The 27,725-nt window shown below is 33.7% G+C and overlaps 1 protein-coding gene across 2 annotated transcripts in view; it reads right to left on the bottom strand.

The window, feature by feature from the left end:
• Positions 1-27,725, bottom strand: part of IMMP2L (inner mitochondrial membrane peptidase subunit 2) — a 469,876-nt gene that overhangs the window by 132,993 nt on the left and 309,158 nt on the right. For both annotated transcript variants that reach the window (XM_042792739.1, XM_032998774.2), the window contains exon 4: positions 22,793-22,858. In XM_042792739.1, the coding sequence (XP_042648673.1) occupies positions 22,793-22,858 (66 nt within the window). The remainder of the gene's footprint in view (positions 1-22,792; positions 22,859-27,725) is intronic.

Below are 27,725 nucleotides of genomic sequence, written 5' to 3' on the forward strand. Positions count from 1 at the left end.
AGAAGCAGCACATAAAAACTGTAGCACCTTATGAAGTTATTTAGAAGGAACAATGATCAATTAAAAAAAAAAAAAAACTTTAGAAGGAAAATAAAATAATTGCTTAATTTTCATTAACATAATTTACTACTATGAATTATTATGAAAAATATTCTGGATACATAGATAGAAAATCACTGGAATAGTCTTTCTAGGGGAGTTATAGGATAGCTTTCAGCAAGGTTTAGAAGGATGGGACATGCAAACATATGGTAGAATACAGTTGATCTTTCTTTGCAGGAAAACTGATTAGACCATTCTTTCAGTTTCATTTCTATTCAATGAATACAATTTCCACCAGAGTAGATGAAAAAATTAAAGACGTTTTTCAATAAAAGGTGCCCACTTAACTAAAAAATACAACTTCAAAGTTAATTAAATTAATTAAGTAAAGATTTGAAACAACACATATGGTGCTTCATTTTTTCAAGGGATGTGATGAACAGAACTGAAGATTTTATAAGAAAAATGTTCTGACACTTTTTTTATCATTTAAAATCTATTAGATAGGAAGAGAAAGGAAGACTGAGTGATGGAAAATTAAATATGAGCATAGAACTGATCCTCAGTGGATGAATATTAGAAGGTCACATCTCAAATAAAGAGAGAATGATCCCTTATATAAACTCTTGTTATCTTGTGCAAAGTCAGTTTTGTGGGTAAATATAGCATACTTCATACTCCAGGACTACCCAGGCAGTGCTTTTCAGTTGAAAAAATCTCCAAACAACACAAAAGAAAATTAAATGAGAAAACCTTTTTCAACATTAATCAAATCTAAACTTCTAATGAGAGAAAAGAAAGAAATACCAGTTTTGTTCAAGATGCTAAACTCAAAATCTTCCATGTTGTTTAGAATAAAGTTTAAAAACAGGAGGCAATGTGAGGTCCCTCCAGAAGAATCATTGCTCTATTTTCAGAGTGGGAACAGATGCACTTCCAACAACTTCCTCCTGTCACCCAATTGTTATTAGAAGGTTTGTACATTAATCGAATCCCTCTTTATTTTCCTTCTTAATCTCACTTTGTCTTCTTTGTATGGAGTGGGATGAGGGATAAAGATCTGACTTCCTCTGGTGGCTGCTGTTGTAGCAGACTAGTGAAGAATGGTGCCAGGGTATGTAAAAATACTACTTTTATCCTGTTTGGCCTTGGATAACTGTTTTCAAAAAGGACACAGTGCAAAGGAAGAAAAATGTAGAAAAATAACTTTTACAAACAGTTATTCTCTTTCTTATCATCACTGGATTGGTTTTAGAGTTTCCAAATCACTAACTTTAAAGTAAAAATTGGAGAGAGCAAAAACACATACACACAAAAAAAGATAACTGAGTAGATTAACCTGTACACCAATGAAATCTAGGTCAGGCTTAATAACCTTCAGATTGCAGCTGACACAATGAATATTAAGTTAGTCAACCATAAGAGAGGCATTCATGAAGCCAAACCAATTTAGTTTTTTTAGAAGAAAATTCATTACAACATACTGATGTTTATGTGATTTTCCCCTGTACAAATGTGTTTTACTATTTCTAGCAAACTCGTCACAGATAATTAACAGTGGATATCTAGCAGCAATATTTGTAAATACTAAAATAATCTATTAGGAAGGCTTCAATTAGGTATTTTTTCCAGCACAGATTTCTACCAAAAGATGGTGAAAAAAGGAATGAAAGGAGGGTAGGTAATTGCTTTCCCTCTAAAAGGTAATTGGAAGAAGACTTCTAGTAAATTGAGAGTTAAAGAGAATTATCTTCTGAAAATATTACTGAGTAAAATTTTACACAGAAAACAGTAATCATAAAAAGGTCTTGGTTAATCATTTCCTAAATTCAATACATTTTAATTATGTTTTCTTTATCACGAGAAGAAAATATATTTATTTTGTGGAATATATATATATATATATATGTGCATACAATACTCCATTTAAAAAAAAAAAAAGAAAACAGTAAAATGTAGCACTAAGCAGCATTGAACTTGTCCTGGGAGGAGAACTGGCTTGATATTCTGTGGTTTACACAGTTCAGTCACAAACATGTTATGAAACTCATTGGAAAAGGACACCAAAAGATGATGACTAGTCTTCTCTACACTGGTACCTTGTATAATACAATAAATATTCAACAATACAGTACCTGATAAAAAGTTAACATTGTTTCTAACAGTAACTACTTAAAACCAGACATTTGAGCCTTAAGAGAGGGGCAGCTCCCCCCACCAACACATCCCACTCTAGGATTTCTGCTTCATATTTCACATCCCAATGGACTATGCACAGACCTCGCATCTGATAACTTTTGTAGAGATTTTATAGAACTGTTCATTTTCACAGGATACCATGGCTGCTCCACAAGTACTACTCTGCTCATGGGGATGGGCAACCTGCTGTAGCTGACCCTGCTTGGGCAGGGAAGCTGAACGAGATGATCTCCAGAGGACCCTTTAAACCTCACCCATCATTGTGATTCTGTGAAAATCCAGTTCTATGAGCTCATGAATGGGTTCAGAAGAGATTTATCAAAAATATTCAGATTTGAAAAACTGTCCCAATCTCTGCTTCCCTTAAAGACCAGACAGAAGACACGCTACTGTTGTAACCATATTCCCTTTTCTCCTCCCCTGGGAATTTTAGGAAAAGGAAATTATATTAAACAAAACAAAAACAACAAAAAAATCCACTGTTCAAAATGGATTAAAGCCTCATTAAATAGCAACCGGGACTGATGTTTTCAGTCAGTATGATTTATGAATTTTGTTTGTGTTGTGCTGTACATCAGCAAACAAAAGAACTGCTCCGGAACCATTCCCCAGGGGAAAAAATGTATGCAGAACAAGTTAAATTTTAAGACTCTCAGACTGCATTTAACAACAAAACTATGTAAAAATATTGGTTAATTTTCATTGCATCTTAATTGAAAAAGTATGATGTAATTATTCATACTTTCTGAGGTGTGTATGTTCTGCCCAACATTATCTGCACTAGTTTTTGACGTTTTGCCAGATTGATAAATTTGAAAACAAAGAATTTTCAGAAAGCATGTTAACTAAGCAAGTAGTTTCATAAAAAAGTCTAGGGTTTACATACAGGAATCTGCATCAGTTGTATCTAGTGTCTACTATTCCAGCTCTGCCTGTTAGTTGATAATAGTAACAGTAGCTCTTTAAATATTTTTATGCTTTTTACATAGAATGTGTTCTTATGTCATCCATAGACCAACTTTAAAATCAAAATACTGATTTAGCAGATTCTCTCCTAAATGTAATGTTAAACACAGTGTTAAATGAGTATTTGTCTTAATTTAAAAACAATGTACAAAGAATCAATACAATGTATCTTAATATAAATAATTCACAAATATGCATATGCAGTATCTTAAAATTGTATACTTTGGCTTGGACTTGAACACCACAAGTATCTTCTGTTAATGTTAACATAAAAAATTAGTATTCTCTTTTGGAAGTCTGATCAAAGAAATGGCTATAGAAAGGGATATTTGTTATTTAGAATCCAATTTATCTCACCATTAATATACAAAACTTCTGCTTAAAAAAATCCCTGAAGCTACTTTTAATTATATTTGTTCTGACAACTCTGATATTCTTTACCAGAAATATGGTCCTCATGTCTTATAAGTCAAAAATTAAATACAAAAATAATGGTATTGCTATCATCTCATGCACAATTTATCTAGTCATTTGAAAAAGGTCTAAGAAACTGGTGACACAATTCATATACATATGCTGGTGATATGATTCATCTCGTTCTACCTTTTGCAATTGGGCTGGATCTACATTATTTCTGAGATTATAATTGTCTATCCTCTCTCTTAAAACCCTCTAAGCAGTACTACTACAGGGAGGTTAAACTTCTTTCTATAGACAATTACCATGAAAGATTGTATGAGATTGGAACCAGGTTTAAACATCCAGTTGGAAGAGTAATTATAAAGGGACCCACTAGATAGCTGCTAGGTATTATACAAGAAAACAGTTTCAATTCTGTAGTTTATAGTGAGGAAAATTTTTTTTTAAGAAATGCTGCAATACTAAACATCTTATGTACAGTATGGACACTATGGACAGTATTTCTGTGAAGTGAAAGAATGCACCTTAAATTACTACAAAGATTTTATATTTTTCATAGGTAAAGATCACAATTATATGTCTAATTAGGCATGCAACCGTGCTTTAAAACTATAACAGGTGATACCTAACAGCAAGAGAATAGTTGAATACTTAAATAACAGCCTAAAGAGAACTGGATGAGCCAGAGGCACCAGCATCTATTTAAATATGCTAAGCCATTTTCAACATAATTAGTTATCTAATTGCAAACCCAAACTTAGTCAATGCATTTGAACATGTAATTAATTACAGTTTGTTTAAAAGTACTTCATTTGTAGTGCTTTATTCTTCATTTCCTGCAAATCACATTACCAAAGGATAGATCTGATTTTCAAAAACAGCAGAGACAAATACATAAAATGAAGAAAGCCATTAAATAAAAAAAAAAAAAAAAAAAGCACTATAGAGCAATATAGCACTAGTGCTATCTAGAATTTCAGGAACACTTTTTTTTTTTTCTGAAACTATTTTAACTATTTCAAGATGCAGTATATCTAATTTTGACAAGTTATGTGTTAAAAGACTCCTTAAAGCTTTCTATATAAACAGAGCATCAATTATATAGGTCAAACTCAGGATGTAAATGTCATGCAGGCAGGTAGCTGTGACCAAATAAAGTCCTTATTTACTGGAATTTGTTTTTTCTGTTATACTAACATCTAGAATCTCTACCAATGGATCTGGAATTATTATGACAGTTTTTCTATCATTATGTCCCAAGAGGTTTGTTATCAAGTATAAAAGTTGCACTGGATGCAAATCAGTATATAATCCTACAAAGAAACAACAAGATCACCACAAAAAGCAATACAATAGCATCTTCTGTAAAGTTGCAGATATTATAAAGCATGTCACAAATGGCTAAGCAAATGTATTTACAGAGGTTTACCTTCCGTTTTTTTTATTTATTTATTTATTTTTAATATGGGAAACATCAAAGAAACTAGACAGTATTTACCTGAATTATTAAATTAGTGGTCAGAGGAAGTTCTTCCTCAGGCTGAGAAGAGGAAGAAGCCAAGTACTATGGACTACATGACAATGTAGAAAATAATAAAGTACTGAAAACAAAGAAAGAACTGAGTGTTGAGAATGATGATTTGCTATTGCTTCTGCTACAGGCATTGCCCAAAAGATGCAATACAGTGGTTGTGGAGATGCTCCATACTGTGACAGATCTCCAGAGCCTACTCCATAGAACAGTAGAAAAATGACATCTGCACCTATTATTTTTAGTGAGCTGTGGAAATGTATCAGGTTTTCAGTCCCTCATACTGTCATTGTTGTTGAGCTTTTCTATTTTCACAAGGACAAAATTACACGTACTGTTCCTGGGAGCAGAGGAGAAACTGTGTTTGCAACAGGATTGAGAGAACAGCACAGTTTTTCACACAGATTTTACTGACTGGATGTAGTACTTAAATTTTTGTGTTTCAGAATAGCCTATGTCAGAATAATGTGTGTCATCATTTCTAAGATAACTGGACCATAATTTTTAAAAGCCAAAAGTGAGATTTGTCAAACCTGTACTGACATGTCTTGATCAAATAACCTATGAAAGCTAGGCCAATGACACTATTCGGTGTCATTCAGAAATTCCAGTGCTTACTATAATACAGAAATCTAATCCACAATTCATTCAACACAATGAAAAGATTTCCATTGATGCAAGTGATTTCAGATCAGTTTTTGGTTAATATATATATTAACAGCACTGAGAGACATCCTAAGAAATGTTACACACCTTTGCTTTCCATGATCTCTTGTGCATAAACACATTTTTAATTCTGCAGAGCTAGTTTTCAGTGAATATACTGATGACAATGACATTGAAGAGCTTGAAAGAGTTTTGTTAGGTGTTTTGTTTTTCAGAACTGACAAATAAAAGGAAGAGTTAATTATTTTTTGGCTGAAATGGGGAGAAACTGTCTTCTGCAAAACTAGACAGCTTATCTGCTTTCATAACTTTATGGATCAGAGCAGTTGTTATAAAAAATCCTGATCAGGTGATCAGAAATCCACTGAAGGTTTTAAAATTAAAAAATAATAAAATAAAATAAATAAAAACAAACAAACAAACAAACAAACAAACAACAAACAAACAAAAACCCAACCAAAAAAAGCTAAATCCTGTGTTAATTGAAAATCAGTGTTACTATTTAAAAAGCTTGGAGAAAATTACAAAACACAAGGTTATAAATTTTCTATCAGCCACTGTTCATGAATTCTCATTAGCTCTAATGAACATTAAATATTGCAACGTAACAATAATTTCATGATATTTATGTCTACATACATTTGGCCTTCTATAATTTTTGGTGATGGGTCTCCTTCTTCCTTTTGACAGTCTGAATGTCTGGGTTGCAGCACAGTCAGACAGAGATTTATGATAATGCAGTTCATAACTGGAGTTTGTGTGTCTGAAATCAGCTGGTTTTAAACTTATCCAGGGCCTTGATCTGCTGTAGGAAATAATGTGATACTAATGGAATTCTGATATTATGCTGATGTGAGTATGGTTTGGTGACTCATGTAGTTAAGACTTAAAGAAACTTTAAAAACATTAAAAGTAACTCATGGTGATTTGGTCAGAAATCAAGACTCATTTTATTTTAAATATCCAAATATGAATATAATCAAAACATGGCTGAAATAGAGTAGAGCTACATCTGTGTGAAACTAGAACTCCATCCTGTTTTGCAAACATGATTTCTTTTCCGAAGCTCCAATTTGAACGACAGGTTTTATTTTGGAATTTGAGACTCACATTGTATTGCATCTTCCATTGGGGACTATAGACTCCATTTGGTAATAAGATCTTTATACCTAACTTAATTACAGTATCTGAAAAGCTGACAGGGAATAAACATGACTAATGACTCTGATTATCTCTCAACTGCTGACCTATCCAACAATCTCTCTGCACAGAACCTTGCCGGGTGAACATAACTGATAATGTTTACAAGTCTGACGTTACAAATAACTATTGCAGCAAATCACACTTGTACCTGTACAATACTTTAAAATTGAGGTAAAACCTGAAAATAAAATAACTACGTTCAATTTAATCTGAATGTAAGGGGAAATTTCTGGCAAATTTCTCATTTTCAGAATAAGTGAAACATTTCATTCTCTCTGCAGATCTACAGGGATAGAAATCCTGTTTTCAGAGATGTCCTGTTCATGACAATATATTTTTTGTGTAACTTTAACAAGCAAAGCCCAACAAGAGGGAAAGCAATACAATTTAAGTTATTCAACTTAATTTGTTTTCAGATTTGCATTTATTGCCAGCCACTGTGATGGTCAGATGGACAGTTTCAGGTACTTGAGAACACCAGCTTAGCAATCTTTCCTTGTTTTAAGAGACATGATGTTTATTCCTCCAATCCATTTCTATTTAATCTAAGCAGAATTTGTCTCCAGTGAGTAACGGATGTTTTTAATTTCTTGTAATTAAAGTCAGTGTGTTTAAGCATATATTATACACTTAATTTATATTTAGACTGAAAGCTTTAGTTGCCTGTAAAGTGACAGAATTTAGGTTTGAGTAGCTGATTTATGACTAATTTCAATCAATTTTTCAGTTCTGTTCCCAGCAGACCTACGTTATACCTCTTAATTCTTGACAAATTTTTTCTCAATCATGTATACATCACATATACATATTTATAAAAATACATTTATATGAATAGATATATGTATACATATGTATTCTCAATTGAAATTGAAAGTCCATGTGCAGTATATAAAATATTTAAGGAGGGCATTTAAATTTAGCAAAACCAGTGCCTTATCACTTTATGTCCTTATTGTAGGCTGTCACAGCCAGTACTCTAGACAAATTTCTTTAGAACAAAGCAGCTGTCCCAGCAGTCATATATTAAATAGTGTCTACAAGACAATTGGACTGGAAGCTGGTCACACACCTTATCATCAGGGATACTCTTCTGTGATTGACCATTCTTCAAACATCAACCAGTGAATATACTTGGGTGACAAGGAATGATTCAAATACAAATAGTTTTCACTCATTACTGCTAAAGGTATATGCCTTACACTCCAGAGTTGTACACCATCCTTAAGCTAACTTCACATACATATAAAAAAATTCAAAGAACAATTTCTATAAAGCAAATGACTCAAAGATTTAGGCTCCAACATATTGCTGGATGTTTGCCAAAACTTCATTATGATATTTTTAATTGCTTCTGAGGAACCATCTAATTTGTTATGAAGAGTGACTCGTGTGCCTACACATAAGTGACTGGTACTATTTTAGGTAGTCTACTGAGACATCCTGATGACAAGGGCAGCTATAACCAATGTTCAAAACAATGGTGCCTTTCTGAAAATGTAGCTTGTAAAACCAGACAGGATAACTAGGACACCTAAAATGCCACTAGACAGGTATGTTTAAGCAACTGAATCCTACCTATGAAGCCAGTAAAACTTACAGTTTTCTTCTGGAAATTAATGGTTATATAGAAAGATTTTTTTTTTTAAATTCATCACTCAAGTTTCAATGGTTTATTATAGAAGATCTTGGAATAAAAAATTTTAAATATGAATTACGTTATTTTTTCCAGCACTGAATATACAGTATGGAAAGTGTTCATGTCACTTTATTTCAACACCTAAAGAAGTATCCACTAAGAGAAAAAGGAAAAAATGTCCTTCAGGAACATATGCTAATCCCTTGTCCTTGTCCTGGCAACAAGTCAGCATCTAACAGTTAACTACAGCAGAACAGATTTGAGCAGCTAAAAGACTAAACTCTGGTAAAAGACAACTGTGGGCCAAAGAGTAGATGTTGAACATATCTTGCCATGTTCAAAATGATCTTCACATGCTTGTGTATGAAGGGAGAGTGTATACAGATCTGTAAATATTTCTAAAAGATTCCTCAAAATCTGTTATACACATGAAATGGTACACAGGAACAGAACACAATTATCTATGCCGAGGCTCTTACAAACTGACTTTAGCATTGGCACAAAGATGTACAGAGGATACATGAGCGCAGGGAGGTAAGGGTAAGGGCAGAACAAAAACATAATTTCCTAAAATGTTCCCTAAAAAATAAAATAAAATAAGGGGTTTATAGGATGAATTACACTATGCTAGTTGATTAACTGTTGATACAGGTATTTCTACTGTAAATGGTCAGTTCTGTCTATGCAGAATTTTTAAGTCTTCACATTAAATGAGTCTGAAATTGCCTATGAAATGGTCTGGCTTTTCTTTTTCATCATCATCATAAAAATTCACATTATCCACAGAGAAATGAAAAGTACAGATGTTGCCCTGTGCTTTAAGGTTTGTAGCATCAGGGGTTTTCCTTTTACAGCCCTGTAACCTTTCACTTGTAGCACTGAAATCTGCTTTTGACTTTGTAGTCTTCTGCTAACATACACCAAAGCTGCTGTGGTGACACTTTTATCTTGTACTCCCAAATGCTCTTGTCCTCATGGCCTTGTGTCACTGAATTGCAAGACTTTGCTATGCTTCTGACGTTGGGTTTCTCGTTGGAACAGATTATGACTGATGTTTAAGTCACCCTTTCTCCTCCTGCCTCTCTTTCACCTCTCACTTCATAGCTTTTGTTTTATAACTTTACAGTCAGGCATATGTAGACCTTAGCAGACAACATTCACAGATAATTATTATTTAAATAGCCCATAAGTAACATCCAGAAATACACACGCACATAGCTGCACAACCAGTTAAATGAGTGTAACATCTGCACTTGATCAGTGTGATGCAGTCAGCACCATCAGCCCTAATGTGTAAGAGAAACCAGCTGGAATACCAAGATGGTCCTGCTGTAACTGTATAGTCACTGTGGGAAGTGTTCAGGCAAATCTCTGTGGCACTGAAGAAAATGATGGAAAGAGGAGTCTTTCCTGGAAATATCCCATTCTCTTCCTTTCCAGCTTGCCACTGGTGTAGCTTTCTCTTTTCTTTCTTTGTCTCTCCTTTTTTAATTTTTTTTTTTTTTAATTTTCAAATAAATTATTTTTTCCATTATAAGTATGGATACCCTCAGCTATGGACCTCACAGGTAAGCTTGTCTGTTCAGCCTTTGAGCAACACAGACAATATTTGAGATTTTAAGAAGCGTTCTACAAAAATCAGTAGACACATATGTAGCATTCCTGATATATCTTCTATTTTTGACCATGTTTGGGTAATCTCAAGCATAAATGATAGAAAGAAGATTAATTGTAACAGTGAAACAGTCTATGTGGCCCAGTCAGAAGGAAAGTAAATATGAAAAATTCAATATTAACTATATTTTCATATTCTCTGGGGAAAAAAAAAAAAAAAAAAAAAAAAAAAGAGTATTTGAATGGACAGAGGGGAACAGTTTGGCTAAAAAGACCCCAGGCATTTGTTATTACTTCAAAAATTGACCCAGTTTTTCAGACTCTATGTAGTAGAGATCTCAAAATAACATGTTTAAGGCTGATTTAACTAAACCTGTTCAAACATCATCAATATTTCCCAGCAGATAAATAGAATTAGACACCTATCAGTAATCTGTCAGGAAAATAAAGCTTTCTTTAGAGAAATACAGAAACTCAACCAAAGAAGCAACAGCCTAACAGGTTTATCACAGATTTCAAATAATTAAAAATGTTCAAAAATTTTTGGATAAATAATTTGAGGAAACATAGAAGCACAAACAAACACTGCAGCCAAACATCAGAAAGTACTTTCAACTAAACTATCTAAATCTGACAATGTAAAAAGATGTAGCTGAATTTTATCTTCATATGGAAGGAAATGTAGCAGTTCACTAATTGCCTTCCATATTTACAACAAAATTTAGCTCTCTTCTATCCCATATGAGAGAACTCTTGATAGACACCAGAAAGCACTCAGTATTAACCTCTGTCTCCTTGCAAAGAAATTAGAATTAACATCAGCTGAATAAAGCTTACAGGAATGAAAAATATTCTGGTACCTAAAAATTCCTTGTGTCATTTTTGTCTTTTTCTTTTCATAAATTGTGCTCAAAGAGTTAATTGTGCTGAAATAACATTAGCATAATGCCTAAGGATACAATTTTTTACCTGGTTATGGAATGTTGGCAGCTTAGATGCTGAACTTAAACTGTAGAATAACTCATTAGGAAATATGCAATAGCTGTGGCAAGATTTACTACAAATATGCTTGAAGTGTTTTTAAAAATTAATATTATGCTGCTATGCTTGACTTAATTAGCTTTCTTCTTCATTTACAAAGCATATCTGTCTGGTTTATGAACTTAGTCTCTATTCCCCACTCTTGAAAACCTGTTTAATTAAAGTTTTAACTACCGCATAAGCTTTAGAAACAGTAGAATGACTTTTATTACTAGAAATCTAAATACTTCTTTTAAATATGGTCATACCTACATATATTGTATCAGAAATATGACAAGAGATGCTCCATAATACACCTGAAGAGACACACAATACTGCTACTTTTAATTATACACGCCATCCATTACCACTACGATGCATGTAGGCAATTTGGGTTTTTTTTGCACAGAAAGTTGCACTAGCCATGGAACTGTGATTAATTTAGCCAATCACCAAGTCAGTCCCCTGAAATCCATTAAAGGTCACCTTTCTTTTTTAAGTACGTACCTATTTCTAATCTGTTCATTGATTTCCTCATCCATTATTCTACGCTATCTCTTTTAGAGGTCCATCACTTATTAGACTCCCACCTCTACTAGTAAGGCACTATGCTTTGGTTTTCAATTATGGCAAATCCTATCACAATCTTTTTCAGCATTTATCACTTGCTCCACTTTGTGCTATAATAAATGATTAAATACTAACTTATTTTTGCTATATATACAAAATTGAAACTTAGTCATTAGAAATGCTATCTGGGATATACCTGAAGTTCTAGAAATACATGACATACAGTTTATCATAATATATTTTTGGCTGCATATTAAAATGCTTGTGGCATAATGGTCAGTGAGCAGAAAATATTTGTGCAATCACTGCCAACAGACAACAGTATAGCAGAAAATATTTTTGGCTCCCCTATGCACAGATGCTGGAGACCCCGCTTAATGACTTGCTACCCATTATACCCAAAATACACTACAGTTTCATCACACAATTTACTCCACAGAAGCAGAATGTCAACAATAGTCAGTTCTATAATAATGAAAAAAGATAATAGTCATTTTTGCTCCTATTCTCATTTGAATCTCATAACCACTGGAGTGATAAATTTCAAAACCTTATTAGTTCTGCTACTGTGAACTATTCAGGCCCTCATTTCAGGATCAGTTTGCAGCACAAAGCTATGGAAGCAATCTTTCTAAATGAACAATTTACAATTAATATTTCTGCCAACATATATTTACAAGCTTTACATAATAGCAAACACAATACTTTCAAAATTTTCAAATTAAAACACAGGCAATTTTTGCATATGGCTGACAAACAGTGCTATAAAATATGCACTGGCACGAAAAAACTTTGTCAGGCTGTAAATCTAATGAAGACAAGAAGTAAGCAAATGGGAAAGTTTACACTATTCTTCTAAAATTAAAAAAAGAAAAAGAGATAAAGCATCATTAGTTCATTCTGTATGGAATTCTGTATTCATTAGTCAATGGAAAAATATGAAATGTATAAAATCTATTATAAATCTTTGAAGACATGACTTTTTTGTATTCATTACATATGATCTTATCTCAAAAAAATGTTTTCTTTACATATGCTCTTACCCCAAAAAATGTTTTAACCAGATTTTTATTTAGATTAAATTGGCCTATTTCCCTTAACATTATCAGAGTTAGGATGGTTCATAACAGCTGAGACTCTGATCCTATGAGAATATGTTCAGATGATCACAAATGACAGTGTCAGTGCATTTTAAGAAGTTATGAAGTTACTTTGCTTCAGCTGGAGTTGGAAAGCAGACATGTGGTCCCTGTCAGCTCATTGCAATGCCAAGTACATGGTGTGCACTTAAGCTGCCTTCAGCAGTTCCAAAAGGGACTTCAGGTGAAAGCATTGGGAAGATGAGCATTTAGGAAGAACATTTTAGAGGCAAGCTATGGGGTTTTTTGTTTTTTTGTTTTTTTTTTTTTTACATACAACATCAAAAATTATGCAACTTCTGTTGTTTCCCTGCACATGAGTGGAGATGGAAATTAATCTTCTTCATTAGACTAGAGTAGTAACATGTGCATGGTCAGCTTAAATAAATCATATGAGGGAGCAGTATCTCCAGCTGTGGGGAGGGAAGAATATGTGTGTGTGTGTGTGTGTGTAGAAATGGAAGGGGAATAGAGAAAAGCAATACTTTTCAAAACCCATCAACTTAGTCACTTGTAATTACCTGATCATTACTTCATTTGAAATGAACAGAAAGCATGCTTAATTCTTCCTTCAAAGGAGACAAGGAAATTAGAAGAAAAATAATAATTAAAAAAAAAAAAAAACAAAACAAAAACAAAAAAAAAAAAACAACAAAACAAACAAGCAAACAAACAAACAAACCAAACAAAGCCAAGATAATAATGCAGTTAATGAAACAACCCCATACTGAGTAGTTCACAAGACAGTTTTCTACTCATTGGTAGGTGGATACAACTCTTTCACCATGTCACTGTTTGAGTTCAGCACCCTAAATATATTCAAGATAGAGAAAGACTTTTTCACTGCTGTAAAAACAAACAATCAGTAAGATTTATTTATTTAGATTATTCAGAGTAGACTCTTCTGTTTCAGCATGTTTTTCTTCAATTCGCAAACATAAAAATATCCCTGATCCCAATACTGCTCAAGCTAATAAAAATTTTCATTTCAATTTACAGGAAAGTGCATGAATTACCAGGTTCTGAACCTTGTCTGCCTTCCAATACACCTAGAAAAATCTGCTGCTGACAAATACATGAACTTATAGTTCATTTTCTGGGATAAGGAACTCAAGGAGTTCAGTTAATGGTTGTTCCACACTTTTCTTATATGAGCATAAACCTACAACAACATCTTTAATCCTGACTTCCTTTTATATAAAGTGGATTTAATACTATTTCCTCCCTCTTACTCCCATCTTTGTTCTTGTCACACTGAGGTTTTGATGCAATACATATAGATGAGCATCAGAGTTTAAATGGAGCTCAACTTCTATCAAGAAACTACTTAAGCAGGCATCTAAATATTAAGAAGATAAAGTCCTAAATTGCTCAGAACAAAGACCATTTTTACTAAACATACCCTCTATTCTGATTCCTAAGTATAGATTTCAGTGCCAAATTGCAGACCACCAAGGACATTTATATCAGTAGCTTAGAACGAAAAAAGTAAATAATTTGTGAAAATTAAAATACATGAAAGCATTTTATTTACTATTGGATTTTTTTAAATGTTAGTGCATTTTGTTCAATTGCTGCTCACTTTTTAAAAATTTTCATAAAGACAACATATTGAGTTTCCCATTGAGATGATTATACTTGTATGCATGTCTTTTCTAACCGTCTGATGTCTTGGCAGTGAATCAGCTTTCAGTGAAACAGAAATCAAATGTGTTTCTTTAAAGAAAAATGCAAAAGACATGCTCTCTTAAATGAGATGAATATACTGCATTTGTTCAAGCTTCTAACAAAGATAACAGTCCTCTAAATGTGATATTAACACATTTGAAATCATGGAATCATAGGAGAGTTCAGGCTGGAAGGGCCCTAAGGAGGTCTCTAGTTCAACCTCCTGCCCAAACCAGGGTTAGCTACAAGATCAGGTGAGGTTGAGGGCCTTATCCAGAAGGGTCTTGGACACCTCCAAGGATGGAGACTATAGCTTCTCCATCAACTGCCCCACTGCCTGACCAACCTCATGGAGAAAATTCTTCTTCTATCCAGTCTAAACCTCTCCTGTTTCAAGTTATGCCCACTGCACCACTATGTGTGGCTCCACCTTCTTGCTAAACTCCCCATAGGTATTGGGGGATTTCTGTTACACGACCCCAAGGCATTCTCTTCTCCAGGCTGAACAAGTCCCATTTGTCCAGTCTTTCCTGACAGGGCAAGTGCTGTAGCACCTGACCAACTTGAGGGCTTAGGGTCCTCTGCGGAACTTGTTCTAGATTATCAATGTCTTTCCTGTCCCAAACTGGGTACAGAAGTTTATCTGCAGTCTATGACACAAGTTTAAAAATGATCAAAGTGCCTCAACATCCTAGAAAATAATTTTGTAGGATATAAATACCTGCCTATTAGCAGCATTATCTGTTCTGACATTGGTCTCTACTCAGTTTCCAGCACATGGAAGCCAGTCAGAAGTAAACTGGTGACCATAACCCTGCTGGATATTTGCACTACACTTGACCAACAGTGGGTTAAAACAGCAAAAGTTAGTTTGTCAGGTGCTGGTATAAGCACAGTACGGACAGGCCATGATACTTTAACACTACTTTTCCCAACTCCTCTACCAGATTTCTTTTCTCCATCCTTGTAGTTTTCAATGCTAAAGACATAAAGTGCTTGTCTGCCTCTTTTCTCTTAATTCTATAATATGTATTAGCACAAGATAGAATGGTACTTCACACAGCTACAGCTAATGCTGGCAATAAGTGTCTGCAGATACACTTCCTGCATATAATGGAGTATACTTCACAATAACCATCGGCTGCATAACTACAGGGATTTATTGAAAGCCATGAGAAATGTTACTCCAAGGTGCCTGCTGAGCATTTAAAAAACTCCCCCACTGTTTATTACTCTAGCAGATTAAAATAGTCTTTGAACACTACTGAGACTCATTATGCACGGTGTTCACAGATATGCCATCTTAAAAGAGATGCTGCTTTTTTGCCTTTTAGAGTGCTGCTTCTCTAATTAAAACAGAGGGAAAAAAAAAAAAAAAAAAAAAAAAGAGAGAGAAGAAAAGAAGGAAGAAATAATTAAAAAAAAAAAATCTTTCTCATTCCTGTAGATACAGCTGTCATTTGTGACTTGGTTCAGATGCACACTAATAGAGAGAATAGAGTGTAACTGTGTACATATTGCAATTGCATACTCAATTTTTAGTACTTTTGGGTTTAGTGTGAATAGCAACTCTGTGGAAACTAGTGTTACTGATGGTCTCTATTTTATTGTCTCTTAGTGTTGTCCAAATCAAACCTCTTTACTTCAGAGGTAATAGGATATCCTATTTCTTTTTTCTATAAACTAACATTGCAAATTCTATACAATCTCAAAGAATCATATTACACTGTCTTTTTTTCCTTTAATACTAAGAGTTCCAGAGGTCACACTGTATCTACATTCCAACTCCATTGCTCTCAGTAAGTTTTGACAAATGAAACCAACTGAAATATCAGAGAAATTGTATTGATGACACTCACAATCTTCTAGCAATTTGACTGCTGCTATCTGTACTCTTAAGAAGAAAATCTGTCTTTAAAATGTTATGGATATTAAAGGAATGAAGACTTTACTGCATGGAGAAATGAGTGAATATGACTACAATATTACCACTCACATTTTCCAATGTGGAAAAAAAATAAAATTAAAATAGTCTAGAAAACTATGTCTTTTATTTTTTCATTTTCATATTTTTTGCCTTTGTAAAAAATTATTTTACCCTGTATTTTCTGAAAGTAAAAGAACATTTATAAATTTTTTTCCTGAATTTCAACTTTGTATTCTTATCCTTTCTGTCTCTTCATGCACCTTTCTCAAATATTAGGCAACTAAAATCTAATGCAAAGCAAAAACATTTCTCCATATTTTATAATGAGTATAAGAATGCCAAATTTTAGAAATCCAGCTTTGCAGTCCTTCATTACTGGGCCTAAATGTCCATATAACTTTAGAAATTCATTATGGATACAGAAAATCTTCATCCCAGGTTTGTCAGATTTTTTTTTAACTTAAAGATGCTGTACGTTCACATTGTCTGCATTTACAGAAATGGAGTCCAATCATGCAAGAACTCTGCATATGAAATGGAATCAAAATCAATGGAAACTCTATTTAAGGGACTTACAAGGATACAATCAATGATGAAGAGTCATGACAGAGCAGTATAGCTGGAACCTAACAAAAGCTTTCATTGGCTTAAAAAAATCCCATCAGTACCTAGCAATAAGTAGTGCAAAATGAATTGTATAAATACTGCATAAATCCTATGACATATGCATTCTGCATGCATGACCACAAAATAAAAATACTTTGGAAGATGAAGACTTTTTCATCTAAGGGGTAGTTTGACTGCTACTACATCATTTAGATATATAAAGTACAAAGAACGATATGAAGACTGCAATTAACCAAAAAGAAAGGTGTTCCAAAACATGTAATCTCAGACGACAATCAGTTCTCAGTTCTGTTGATCCCACTAGCACTCTTGTCAATGTGGATCCCCATGTTCATATATCTATATTCACAACCCAAAGACAGAGACAGTGGACTTTGAGGAAGAAGGGAATAGGACACAGCCATAAACATGCCCTGCGTACCATGAGCAACTGTGATTACTAGTCTTTTGATGTCTTTTACTGATAATACATTTTTCTATTCTAACTTTGAGCCATTGTAAGCAGTAACTTACCACATCACCAGCACCTCAGAATAGTTACTAGAGGTGTCTGTGTATATCAGAGTTGGGAGGGGTGAAAAAGGAACAAGAAGACTCTTACTACAGCACTAGAGAACATTAAATTATTTCTGTGTGATTAAATAGCAAAAATCTGGACGCAATTTCTGACAGGTGGTTGCCCTGGAGAGGTTACTTAGAGAGACATTCTTGTGCCACAACATTGCCAAAGTCAGAGTTTTTCTGAAGGCTATTCTGCTTCCTAGAGGCATGCAGTAAAGTTGTGGTATATTCTAACTCAAGTTGCTACCAAGTAGTAGGGTCTCTGCATGAAAACAGCTGTTTTGTTGGACAACTATCCTTGGTCCTCAGTGAAAACAAACAGCTGCCCAATCTATGTGATGAAATTGAGCTAATTCAGTGAAAAACACAGTAAGAAAACTTGTTACCATTTTCATGATGAAGGGTTATTGGATGCCACCTACTCTCTGAGAAATAAAAGGCAACCACACACCTGCATGGAGTAGTGAACAGTTTGTTTGAAGCTGAAAGGGTTCTCCAACAAGTGGACAGATTTGACTGGATTTTGGTTATATTTTAAGCCAGTATGGGGTCTTTGACTGGAATAAAACAACCTGCATGTACATGACAACAAGAGTACATGAAGTTATACTGTTATTGCTGCATTTAATAAAATTTCTGTTAATTCTCTACTCCTTTTTTGAGCCCCTTTATAGCTCTTTATTTCCTAACATTCTGTGGCAATAGTTTCTGCGATTTAATAGTTTAGACCTACAGCCTAATAATATGATGATCTATCTCTGCACAATCATGCTTTGAGAAACAAGGAGTATTTCCTTATTCACATCTTCAGAGTAGTTTTGCAAGAAATAATAAACCACGACAAAAGATAACACCATTTTACTGAACCATTCAGTCCTCAGTACACAGACTCCTAAACAGCCTAAGAATATCAATAGACAAAACTGTTAAAAATTATTCTTCCTATGGGCTCACAAATCATTCTTAAATCAGATACAGTATTAAGAAGCAACAATTATATGAAAGAAACAGAACTGGCACATCAAGCTCCTGCAGACCTGTGCAACTATGACAGACAGAAAGAAAATAAATCAGTTCAGCAAGTTACTGAACAGACTTAATTTTAAATGTTACTAGTTTAATCCAATTTTGGTTAACTTCACATAAACCTTCATTTATTTGTGATACTGAAAACATACCATAACTCTTCTGTGTTAGATTACTATAGATTTTTGAATTTCCACTAGTGCATTTAAGATAAATGAGTTTTAATAAGTTTAATTTCAAGTTATTCAAAGTGTTTTATAATACCAACATTAATTTTTAAGAAATTAGATTCTATTGACTTTTAAAAGAAGGTCTCTTTTGGAAAAATTATCATTTAAACAGTCTTCAGGAACCATTGTAATGATTTCCTACTTAAAGTTAATTCTCCTGTGAATCCATGGAAGACAAAACAAAACCTGACCTACGAGAGCTACACTTTGCACTACTGTTTGTATACAAGCTGACCTACAGATTCATTCTCAAGGGCTAAATGGTGATTTTTCTGTCTATTCTTTAAATTCATTTGAGGAGGAAGTTCTAATAACTTATGCAAATTAAACTATGTTATAGGTTTTTGTCATGTACTACATGCTTCCGAGGATTTACAAGACACTACCAAACTCACTTCACCTGGACTACCAACTAGACTGGAAACAAAACCAGAAAATTTAAATGTCAGAACTTTTATTCAGTGAGTTTGTAGCATTTTTCAATCCCTCAAAGCGTATTTCAAAAGGTAAAGTACTATGTAGTCCATAATGTCTGACTACCTGAAAAATACAGAATGAAAGGTCAAAATGGACCTATTCTAGATCTCTCATCTATATTCCTTTACAAAAACTGGAAGTCAGTCATGCTTGTTCTCAAAATGTCACAATTTTTATCTTATTTAATATTTTTAGAAATAAAGAACTGAAAAAGAGGATTTTTCTGCTGTGGAGTCATAACACCTAAACTCAAGTCAAAATATAAGGAACCTTTCTTAGAGTCCTATTGGCTCTGCCTATTTGATCTTTCATTACTTACAGTAATTAACAAATAGTAAAAATGCTAACTAACTTATTTTAATTGCTCTCATGAGAAAACACAGCATTCTTATCCCTAATCATGCACCAAATAGACTGAGGAAACATAATTCATTCATCTATGAAAGCATAACATCAGGCTCATAGACTGTATTTTCTATCACCTATCTCCCAGAGCACTAAATGAAAATACCTTCCAACTCACAATTATTTGCAAACCTTTCTTCACGTGGAAGACTGGAAGACTCACCATCGAAAGTATGTATTAATTAATTCTGTCACATGACACCAAGCAAATTTGCAAAGCAACAGATAGACTTTGTACATTGCATTGACCTTCCAGATAAAATGGGCAATACAACACAGCTCCCTATATAATCACCACTTCTGTAAATCTGTTGTACCCACAAACAGCCCCATAAGTGCTAGAACCCCACCACATCTGACTATTCCCACTTTTCTGTACTGTGGAACTGAAACAACTGCTCTGAAGTAGGACTGGATGTTTTCTCAGCAAGAAGGAATTCTGATTGATCAGCAGAGCAGCAGAAGGCTTAAAGGACTGTTTTTTTGCAGCATACAAGCATATATACTGCACTTCAAAGGTTTGATATTAGGAGCGAGGATGTTCAAACATTCCTCTAAGGTCAATTGTGCATCAGTTTTCACCCATACTGAAAAAGAATCTGAACAAAAGGGAAGAGTCCCATTTTACTACTTTCAGATACATTTTTGTACATGATCCATGTTACTTTCAGTTTCATTCAGAGCATCATTTTATGCTGATCAGGAACAATTCAATATATAAAAATATATAGACATAAAATCTTAAGATATCAAAACCAATTCATTTTAGTTTGTAATAAAGACTGTCTTCAGATATCAAATAGGAATCAAAATCTATTTATATGTTCTATGCATGCTTTCAGTTAACAGTTGTCTGTTTCAGACACAAATGTCCTAGTCACATACATGATTGAGGAATCATTATAAAAATAATACATATTTTAGAAAAATCTTGCCAGCTTTGCTGTCTTACCTTATTATGTAAGCTTTTTCTTTACCCTAGTGCTATGAAAAATGGCACGTATTAATTACATTTTCTACACATACACAATTAGGGGACAATAATATGTAATAAAACTTAACAAGTTATAATAGTCCAATAATTAATTCTTTTGCTAAACACTAGTTTCTACAGTTAAATCAAAAGGATTTGGGGCAATTTTGATGTGTTCAAATAGAAAAAAATTCACATCTGAATTACTGAGATTACTATTTCTATCAATAAATTAATCTGACCTGTTTTACTAAAGACAGATGAGGATCACTGTACAGCCTTCTGTGTCCATGCATGATTCACTAACCTACAGGCTCATCAGTATTCTGTACACACTCCCACAGCTATTATGCCCCATACCTTTGTCCATTTGGCCAAGAACACCCACAGAAGTTAATGAAAAGTTCGGAGTCTTAAGGCATTTGAACATACAGCATAATTAATTTCCTACAGCTTGAATTTAAGTTATTAAATGTCTTTTGTGTTATCAAAAACTACATTCGGTTTCCAAAATTCAGACAAATATAATAATATAGAACAGTGAAAAGTAACACTTGAAGTTGCCTTATATTGCTATCTCTTTCTGATATTGCTAGAGAAATTAATGAGGAATACCAAATCATGAATACCAGTCTTATCACTTATGTGATTTACAACACTTATATCAACTACATCAAGGAATAAGTACCTTCTTAAGGATATAGGTCTATAAAAGACATCACTCAGTAGCAAACACCAGTACTATGTTTTTAATTCTTTAAAGTGATAGCTAGTTTTAGCTGCAGATCTTAACAGTTTTTGGATATCAAATTATTTTCTTAGTGCATGTTATTTCAGATATTTTGCTTCAACACAAATGTCAGAATTTATTTTTATTTGTCAGACTGAGAGGACTTAGAATTTTTCAATAAAACAGAAATTTTAGCAACTGCAAGAGGGAAAAAAGATAAGACACGTCCACCAGTGTTGCTATTAACTAAGGCTCATTGAGACCACACTCAAATACTTGATTTAAATTGTAACTGCCAAGTACTTCTCAAGTATTCACTACACCAGAGCAAGAATCATTATATAAATGAACAGAGTCTTAGTCTGCCATATTGTCTGGGAGTTCCCAGGGTCATTCATATCTTAGTGTGGGAAACTAGGGATTTACCCCCGCAGCTCTATGTCAATTCTATTCTGTACCTGGGAAAAAGAAACCTTTTCAAACAAGCATTTTCACCTAAATAGTACTGTTCCCACAAAAACTTTTGATTTACATCTACTAGTAATTTATTTCCACTCAAACCCAGTAGGAATGTCTATCTGTCAGAGTAAACCAAGTCTTGAAGTACTCTAGAGCCTACTCTTGCTACAATTTTTTTTTCTGATAGAATAATATACTTCAAATCAGTTTCACCATATTCCCTACAGAATCCCACACACTGCAGTGAATATGGTCATCTAGGAGGGTTCTTTATCTCAAAAATAAAATAAAACAAATGAAAAAAAAAAAAAAGAAACAAACAGAAACCCCCTAAAAAGCCATCCTACTTTTATTTGCCAGCCAAAGTATGAAACAGCAGCTGGACTTCTCTAAATGAAAAATCACAGCCCTATAATCCTATAGAAAAAAATGCTGTACAATTACCTGCCTTGATACATGGCAGAGATATTCTAAGAAACAAGCATTATTTGCACTCATGTACCTTTCATGAGAGAGCAAGCAGTTTTGTGTAGCATTTCTCCTCTCATTAAAAAGGAGACAGGTACAGTGCTGACATCTCTGTTAAGAATAGATAGAAATAAAATACTAGAAAGTTCTCGTTGTCTAGGATACTCATATAAAATCCACTGAAAAGCTACACTACTCCTATAAAGACTTAGAGACTAAGGCTTAAAATACTTACTTGATAATGTCTCCTTCAAGAGCAATCACTCGTTTAATGATCTTCTGTTCAGGGTTTCTAGGAGACCTGAAACAGGGGATAAGGTTATACAATCAGCAATGTTCCCATTGCTTTAAGAAAATGAAAAGAAATTCCACAAAGAAATAGACACTATTAAAGTCATTAGGAGATTCCATGTTCTCCTTGATATAGCGTCAATCATGATATTCCATGCTGAAGTGAAGCTACTGTAATCATTCTCATTGCAAAGCATCACTGAAAAGCAGATGCTGAAAACTTATGTGCTTACAAACACCACAATAATCATCATACCTTTTATCATGAAAAATACACTCCACAACATTGAAAGTAGAATGTCCCACTACCAGTGAAGAGGATACCTTTGCAAATGGATTAATGTATTGAAACCTGAATTCCCCATCACACTGTGTATAAACATTCATGACATTCACTCACTTTGGGAAAAAATATCTCCCTATGTTATATTAATATCTATCACTAATTTAGGTAAACCTTGCCTAGGGAACTGTGGAAATTTAAAAAATTTTCTGAAAGTTTCTGCTTTATCCAAAGCTTCTTAATGCAATACCATGATTCCACTTCAAGTTATTTTCCTATAACCATGTTTTAGTGAGTGGATTCTGATCATGCATTACACAGTATTATGAGAAAGCAAAGCTGAACTTGCAGCCTCAATACTCCAACTTTTTGGATGCATATTAATAGATAGGACTGCTGGAAGTGTTCTACCATAATTTTGACAGGTTAATGTAGACATATGTGCACTATTAAATACCTTTCTTTTCTATTTATTTTACCTCTTTTTTTTTTCTTAATTCTTCACCTTTAATTATTTAACTATTCAAACTGATTAGAGTGTTTTCATGTTTTTTTGTTTGTTTGTTTGTTTGTTTGATTTTCTGCTTGTTTATAGGAAAGTCAGTGAAGGAACAAATGGTTTTGATTTTCTGCTGATGCTTGGGTTTTGTCTATGAGACTCCAAGTACAGCTTGCTAGACATGTAATTGCAAGAGCTTTATATTACAGTTTTCATGCCTAAAAACATTAGCCATGCCATCCTCAGAACAGACTAGTACCTTCGAGCTCACCTCTGATCAACTGGTAGCACACTGAGATTACATTTTCTTAAAAAGGAAAGATGAGGTGAGTGTGGATGAAAACCTTGCCCACACTGCTACATGATGAACTGTTCAATTCTTAAAGACTGAATGAAAACAAATTTTAAGTTTGCTCTTTCAAAATTCTGTTTTGGTTTAACACCTTACTTTCAGAAGTTCTTTGAAATTCCCTGTGTAAGCATTTTCATTTGATTAGTATGTGTATATTGTAATGTGATTACTGACTTCTCTCTTAATTTGCCTTCCTTGTGCAAAAAACTGTAATCACCTTGAATAAACATCACTCTAAATCCAAGATATGAGTATTTCTTCTAACAGTGGTTACTTTTCTTCTAATAATGACATATTTAGCCAAAACACATAATTTATCAGAAATACTACAAGAAATTCCTTGTAAATATTTATTATAAATCAGGAATATTTTTAATATTTGAAGCCAGAATAGTTTAAAAATAAACTTTATACTAATGTTCTGATTATAATTCATGAAAATGGCAAAGGGCAGGTAAGAGAGGGAACAGCAGGCTCAAAGTGGCCAATAACATGACACTTTTAGACCAAAGACTTTCAAGAGGCCAGCGTAATGTTTTGTTTGAGTCACAATGACTGAACAGGAGGTAAGAGAGACTAGTTTTGAAGTGATGGATATTGATGCTCTCCTGAAAGGCATTTAGTGTAACACTGGGATTTCATTGATTATGGAAATCACAAAAACATGCAGATACAAGCAAGTTCTGTCTTTGAAATTTTGCAATGGGTATGGAACAAATTAAGCAATAAAGGAAAAAAAAAAAAAAAAGCCCCAAATATTGTAACGAATGATTGTTTAGTAATTCTCTGTCACCAATATCTGGGTGAGGTAACAAGTAATAATCTTTGAGAACAGGAATCATTCAAAACAGAAGGAAAAATAAACTGTTGATTTACCTGTTTGCACCTCTCCTAAATTACGCTGTATTTTTTTAATTCTCCTTATATAAAATGTCATATTCAGTCATGTTCCTTTCAAGTGATATTGTGTGGGAAGAGATGAGATTTCTTACAGACAATGAATATATTTTGTCTCCCAAAGACAGCATTCAGCACATATAAGTATCATCAATGTGAATTAATATGAATTAATAACAATCATCTTTACATTTGCCTGCCAGTTCCATATCTGATGTTACACAGGGCATTCATTAATTCTTGAGCATTTCCTAAATCAGCCTCTCAAAAAATTTAAGCTTACCTTTTCCTCAGTAAAAATATTTCCTCATCTACATATAAGCATTTTTGACTAGGCATGAATTAGAGACAGCAGTGCAAGTAGAAACAGTCAGAATGACTATGAAAATCTCAAGCACATTACAAATATTAATGCACAAGTAGCAGTTAGCAGCACATAAGGAATGCACTAGGAAAAACACCTCTGAAAAATAAATCCACTGCTTAAATGCAGATTGAATACTACTCCACTTACAGTCACTTTTCCTTCTTCCATAAAGAAAAGTGGAAAACAGGCAAGTCTATCAGTGTGTCCCTCAAGCCATCAAGTTTGAGGACTCATTGTTACCAATTTCTCTTCAAACAGCAGCATTCTTTACTCAAGCACCTCAGGAGAATGACCACTGTATGAGATACAAAGAAAGCAATGGCCTGTGTAGCATGCAAGAATGATAAATATTTTTGATTTTATCTGTCAAAACAATTATTTAAACTTCACCTATAGATTGCCTGATGGCTGGCTGCAAATAATAGAACAAAAAATCAACAGCCTCTGTCTGAAATACCTTCTGACAATGGGACAATTCACTCTGCCTTAGCAACAATTTCTAATTTGTTCCAAACTTTATGTTTATGCACAGTGCAAAGCAGAAATCCCAGCCTCATGCACAGACATGAATCATGACATCAAAATCCAGATTCAGAGTTTTATAATAAACAATTTACCAAGGGAAAATTAGACGTTTGGTATGTATTTGTTTGCAGGTTTCCAGATGCAGTCCTAGCAATTCGGCATAAGCAACCTCCCACATTTAGTTTCTGGTAACAATCATAGTCCCTCCTTCTAAACCTATGTTTGTCTTATTCTGTATTGGCTTTCATCTGTATAGTCCTCATCCACGCCCAGCTTTCATTACAAACTAATAAGCAATTCCACCACAGTAAAAAAAAGAAAAACAAATGTCATCGGGACATCATTAACTTTGGATTAAAACCTCTCACATTTGGTCATTTATTTGGAAAGGAGCTGAGAGAGAAAGGTTAAGCAGAGGTGAAAGTACATCAATGCAGCGATTAAGGCAGATTCAAATTCCCTATTCACCCACAGCAAGTACTTCAGGATACAATATTCTAACCTCCAGCCTACACACTATTCTGGGACAGATCTCCCTTTATCTATCCAATTGATAGTGCTGAAAAAAAATTCAGAATACATAGGAACCCCCCCTCTCCCTACACACACATTTAGTTCTAAAGTTATAAGATATGCTTTAGCAGAAGAGTTGTAGAGAGTTCAATTTCCTTTTTACAAAGAAAAAAAAAAAACAAAACAAACAATCAAAAACAACAAAAAACAAGCCAATCAAACCCCCCAAAACAAAAAAAAAAAAAAAAACACACCAGAACAAAACACTTTTTAGAGCTGAAGACACTGCATATTGTCATGGAGAGAAAACACTGATTAGGATGAAGTCCAGTTGGATAGCTTCATCTGAGTTTTATCAGTGATATATACCCAAAATCACAGTTTGAAATAATCTAATAATTGACAAATTCATAAGAATAGGTAGTTTCTTGAGGAGGGATAGGATAATAGTTGAATCTCTACTAGAAAGTGACATTTCATTCTGTTTCAGGAAAGCATTGACAACCTTTCCTACTTACTACCTCAATATCGCTTCTCCAGTAAAAATGAAACCTTTTTTATTTTTATTTTAATTATATGTTCTTACAAAAAATATACATATATAGGTACACATACATATATTTATATAAGCACACACATAAATTTATATAAGCATCCGTTCTTCTATGTTCAACCCTGTATTGAATAGTATAGGACTGCAGTACTACAAAACATCTTTGTCAGGAAAGACAGAAGGAATGATACAGCCAGCAGGAAAACCCACTGTTTATGCTGAGAATTCTCTGAGGGTTTTCTTCTTTCCTGATTGAGCAACTGAGTACTTCAGTCACAATACTGTTCCTAATCTTTTCCCTTTCCATCATTTGGATTATTTATTTACTCTAGTGGATACTGCTCAGCACAATTTTAAATAATTGCTCCATAAACTATTTAACATTTGATCAATCACAAAATTTTTCTAACATTTCCACTTTTTTATGTGTTATTTGACCCTTCTTTCATTATTTGAATTGTCTAACTACATTATTCTCAAGAGTGCCCATAGCAAACCATGCTTAAGAGCTTGAAATTGAAGTTTGTACAGACTTTTCTGGAGAGAGAACGAGCTTGTTAGGCTATATCCTAAGATCCCAGAAAGATAAGTGAAGGAAGACAGTTGATTCATTTCTACTCTCCAAAGGGATATATTAACATATATCCCCAAAAGCTACGAGATATTGTTCCTTGATGAACATTCAGACTCAGTAATAAATAAAAAAAGTAACCTAGTGCTCCTGGATAGTGATCAAACACAGTTTTTGATGCTCAAACAGCAGACAGACCAAAACCAATTCTATTTTTCAACAGATATTAGTGCAATAGCTATCACAAAAAGAAGAAAGAAATTAGACTAGAATAACAGTAAACTCCAACTAAATAAATGCTACAAAGTACAACAATT

Source organism: Tyto alba, unplaced genomic scaffold, assembly GCF_018691265.1.
Source record: "Tyto alba isolate M040663 unplaced genomic scaffold, T.alba_DEE_v4.0 Super-Scaffold_2, whole genome shotgun sequence".
NCBI lineage: Eukaryota > Metazoa > Chordata > Aves > Strigiformes > Tytonidae > Tyto > Tyto alba.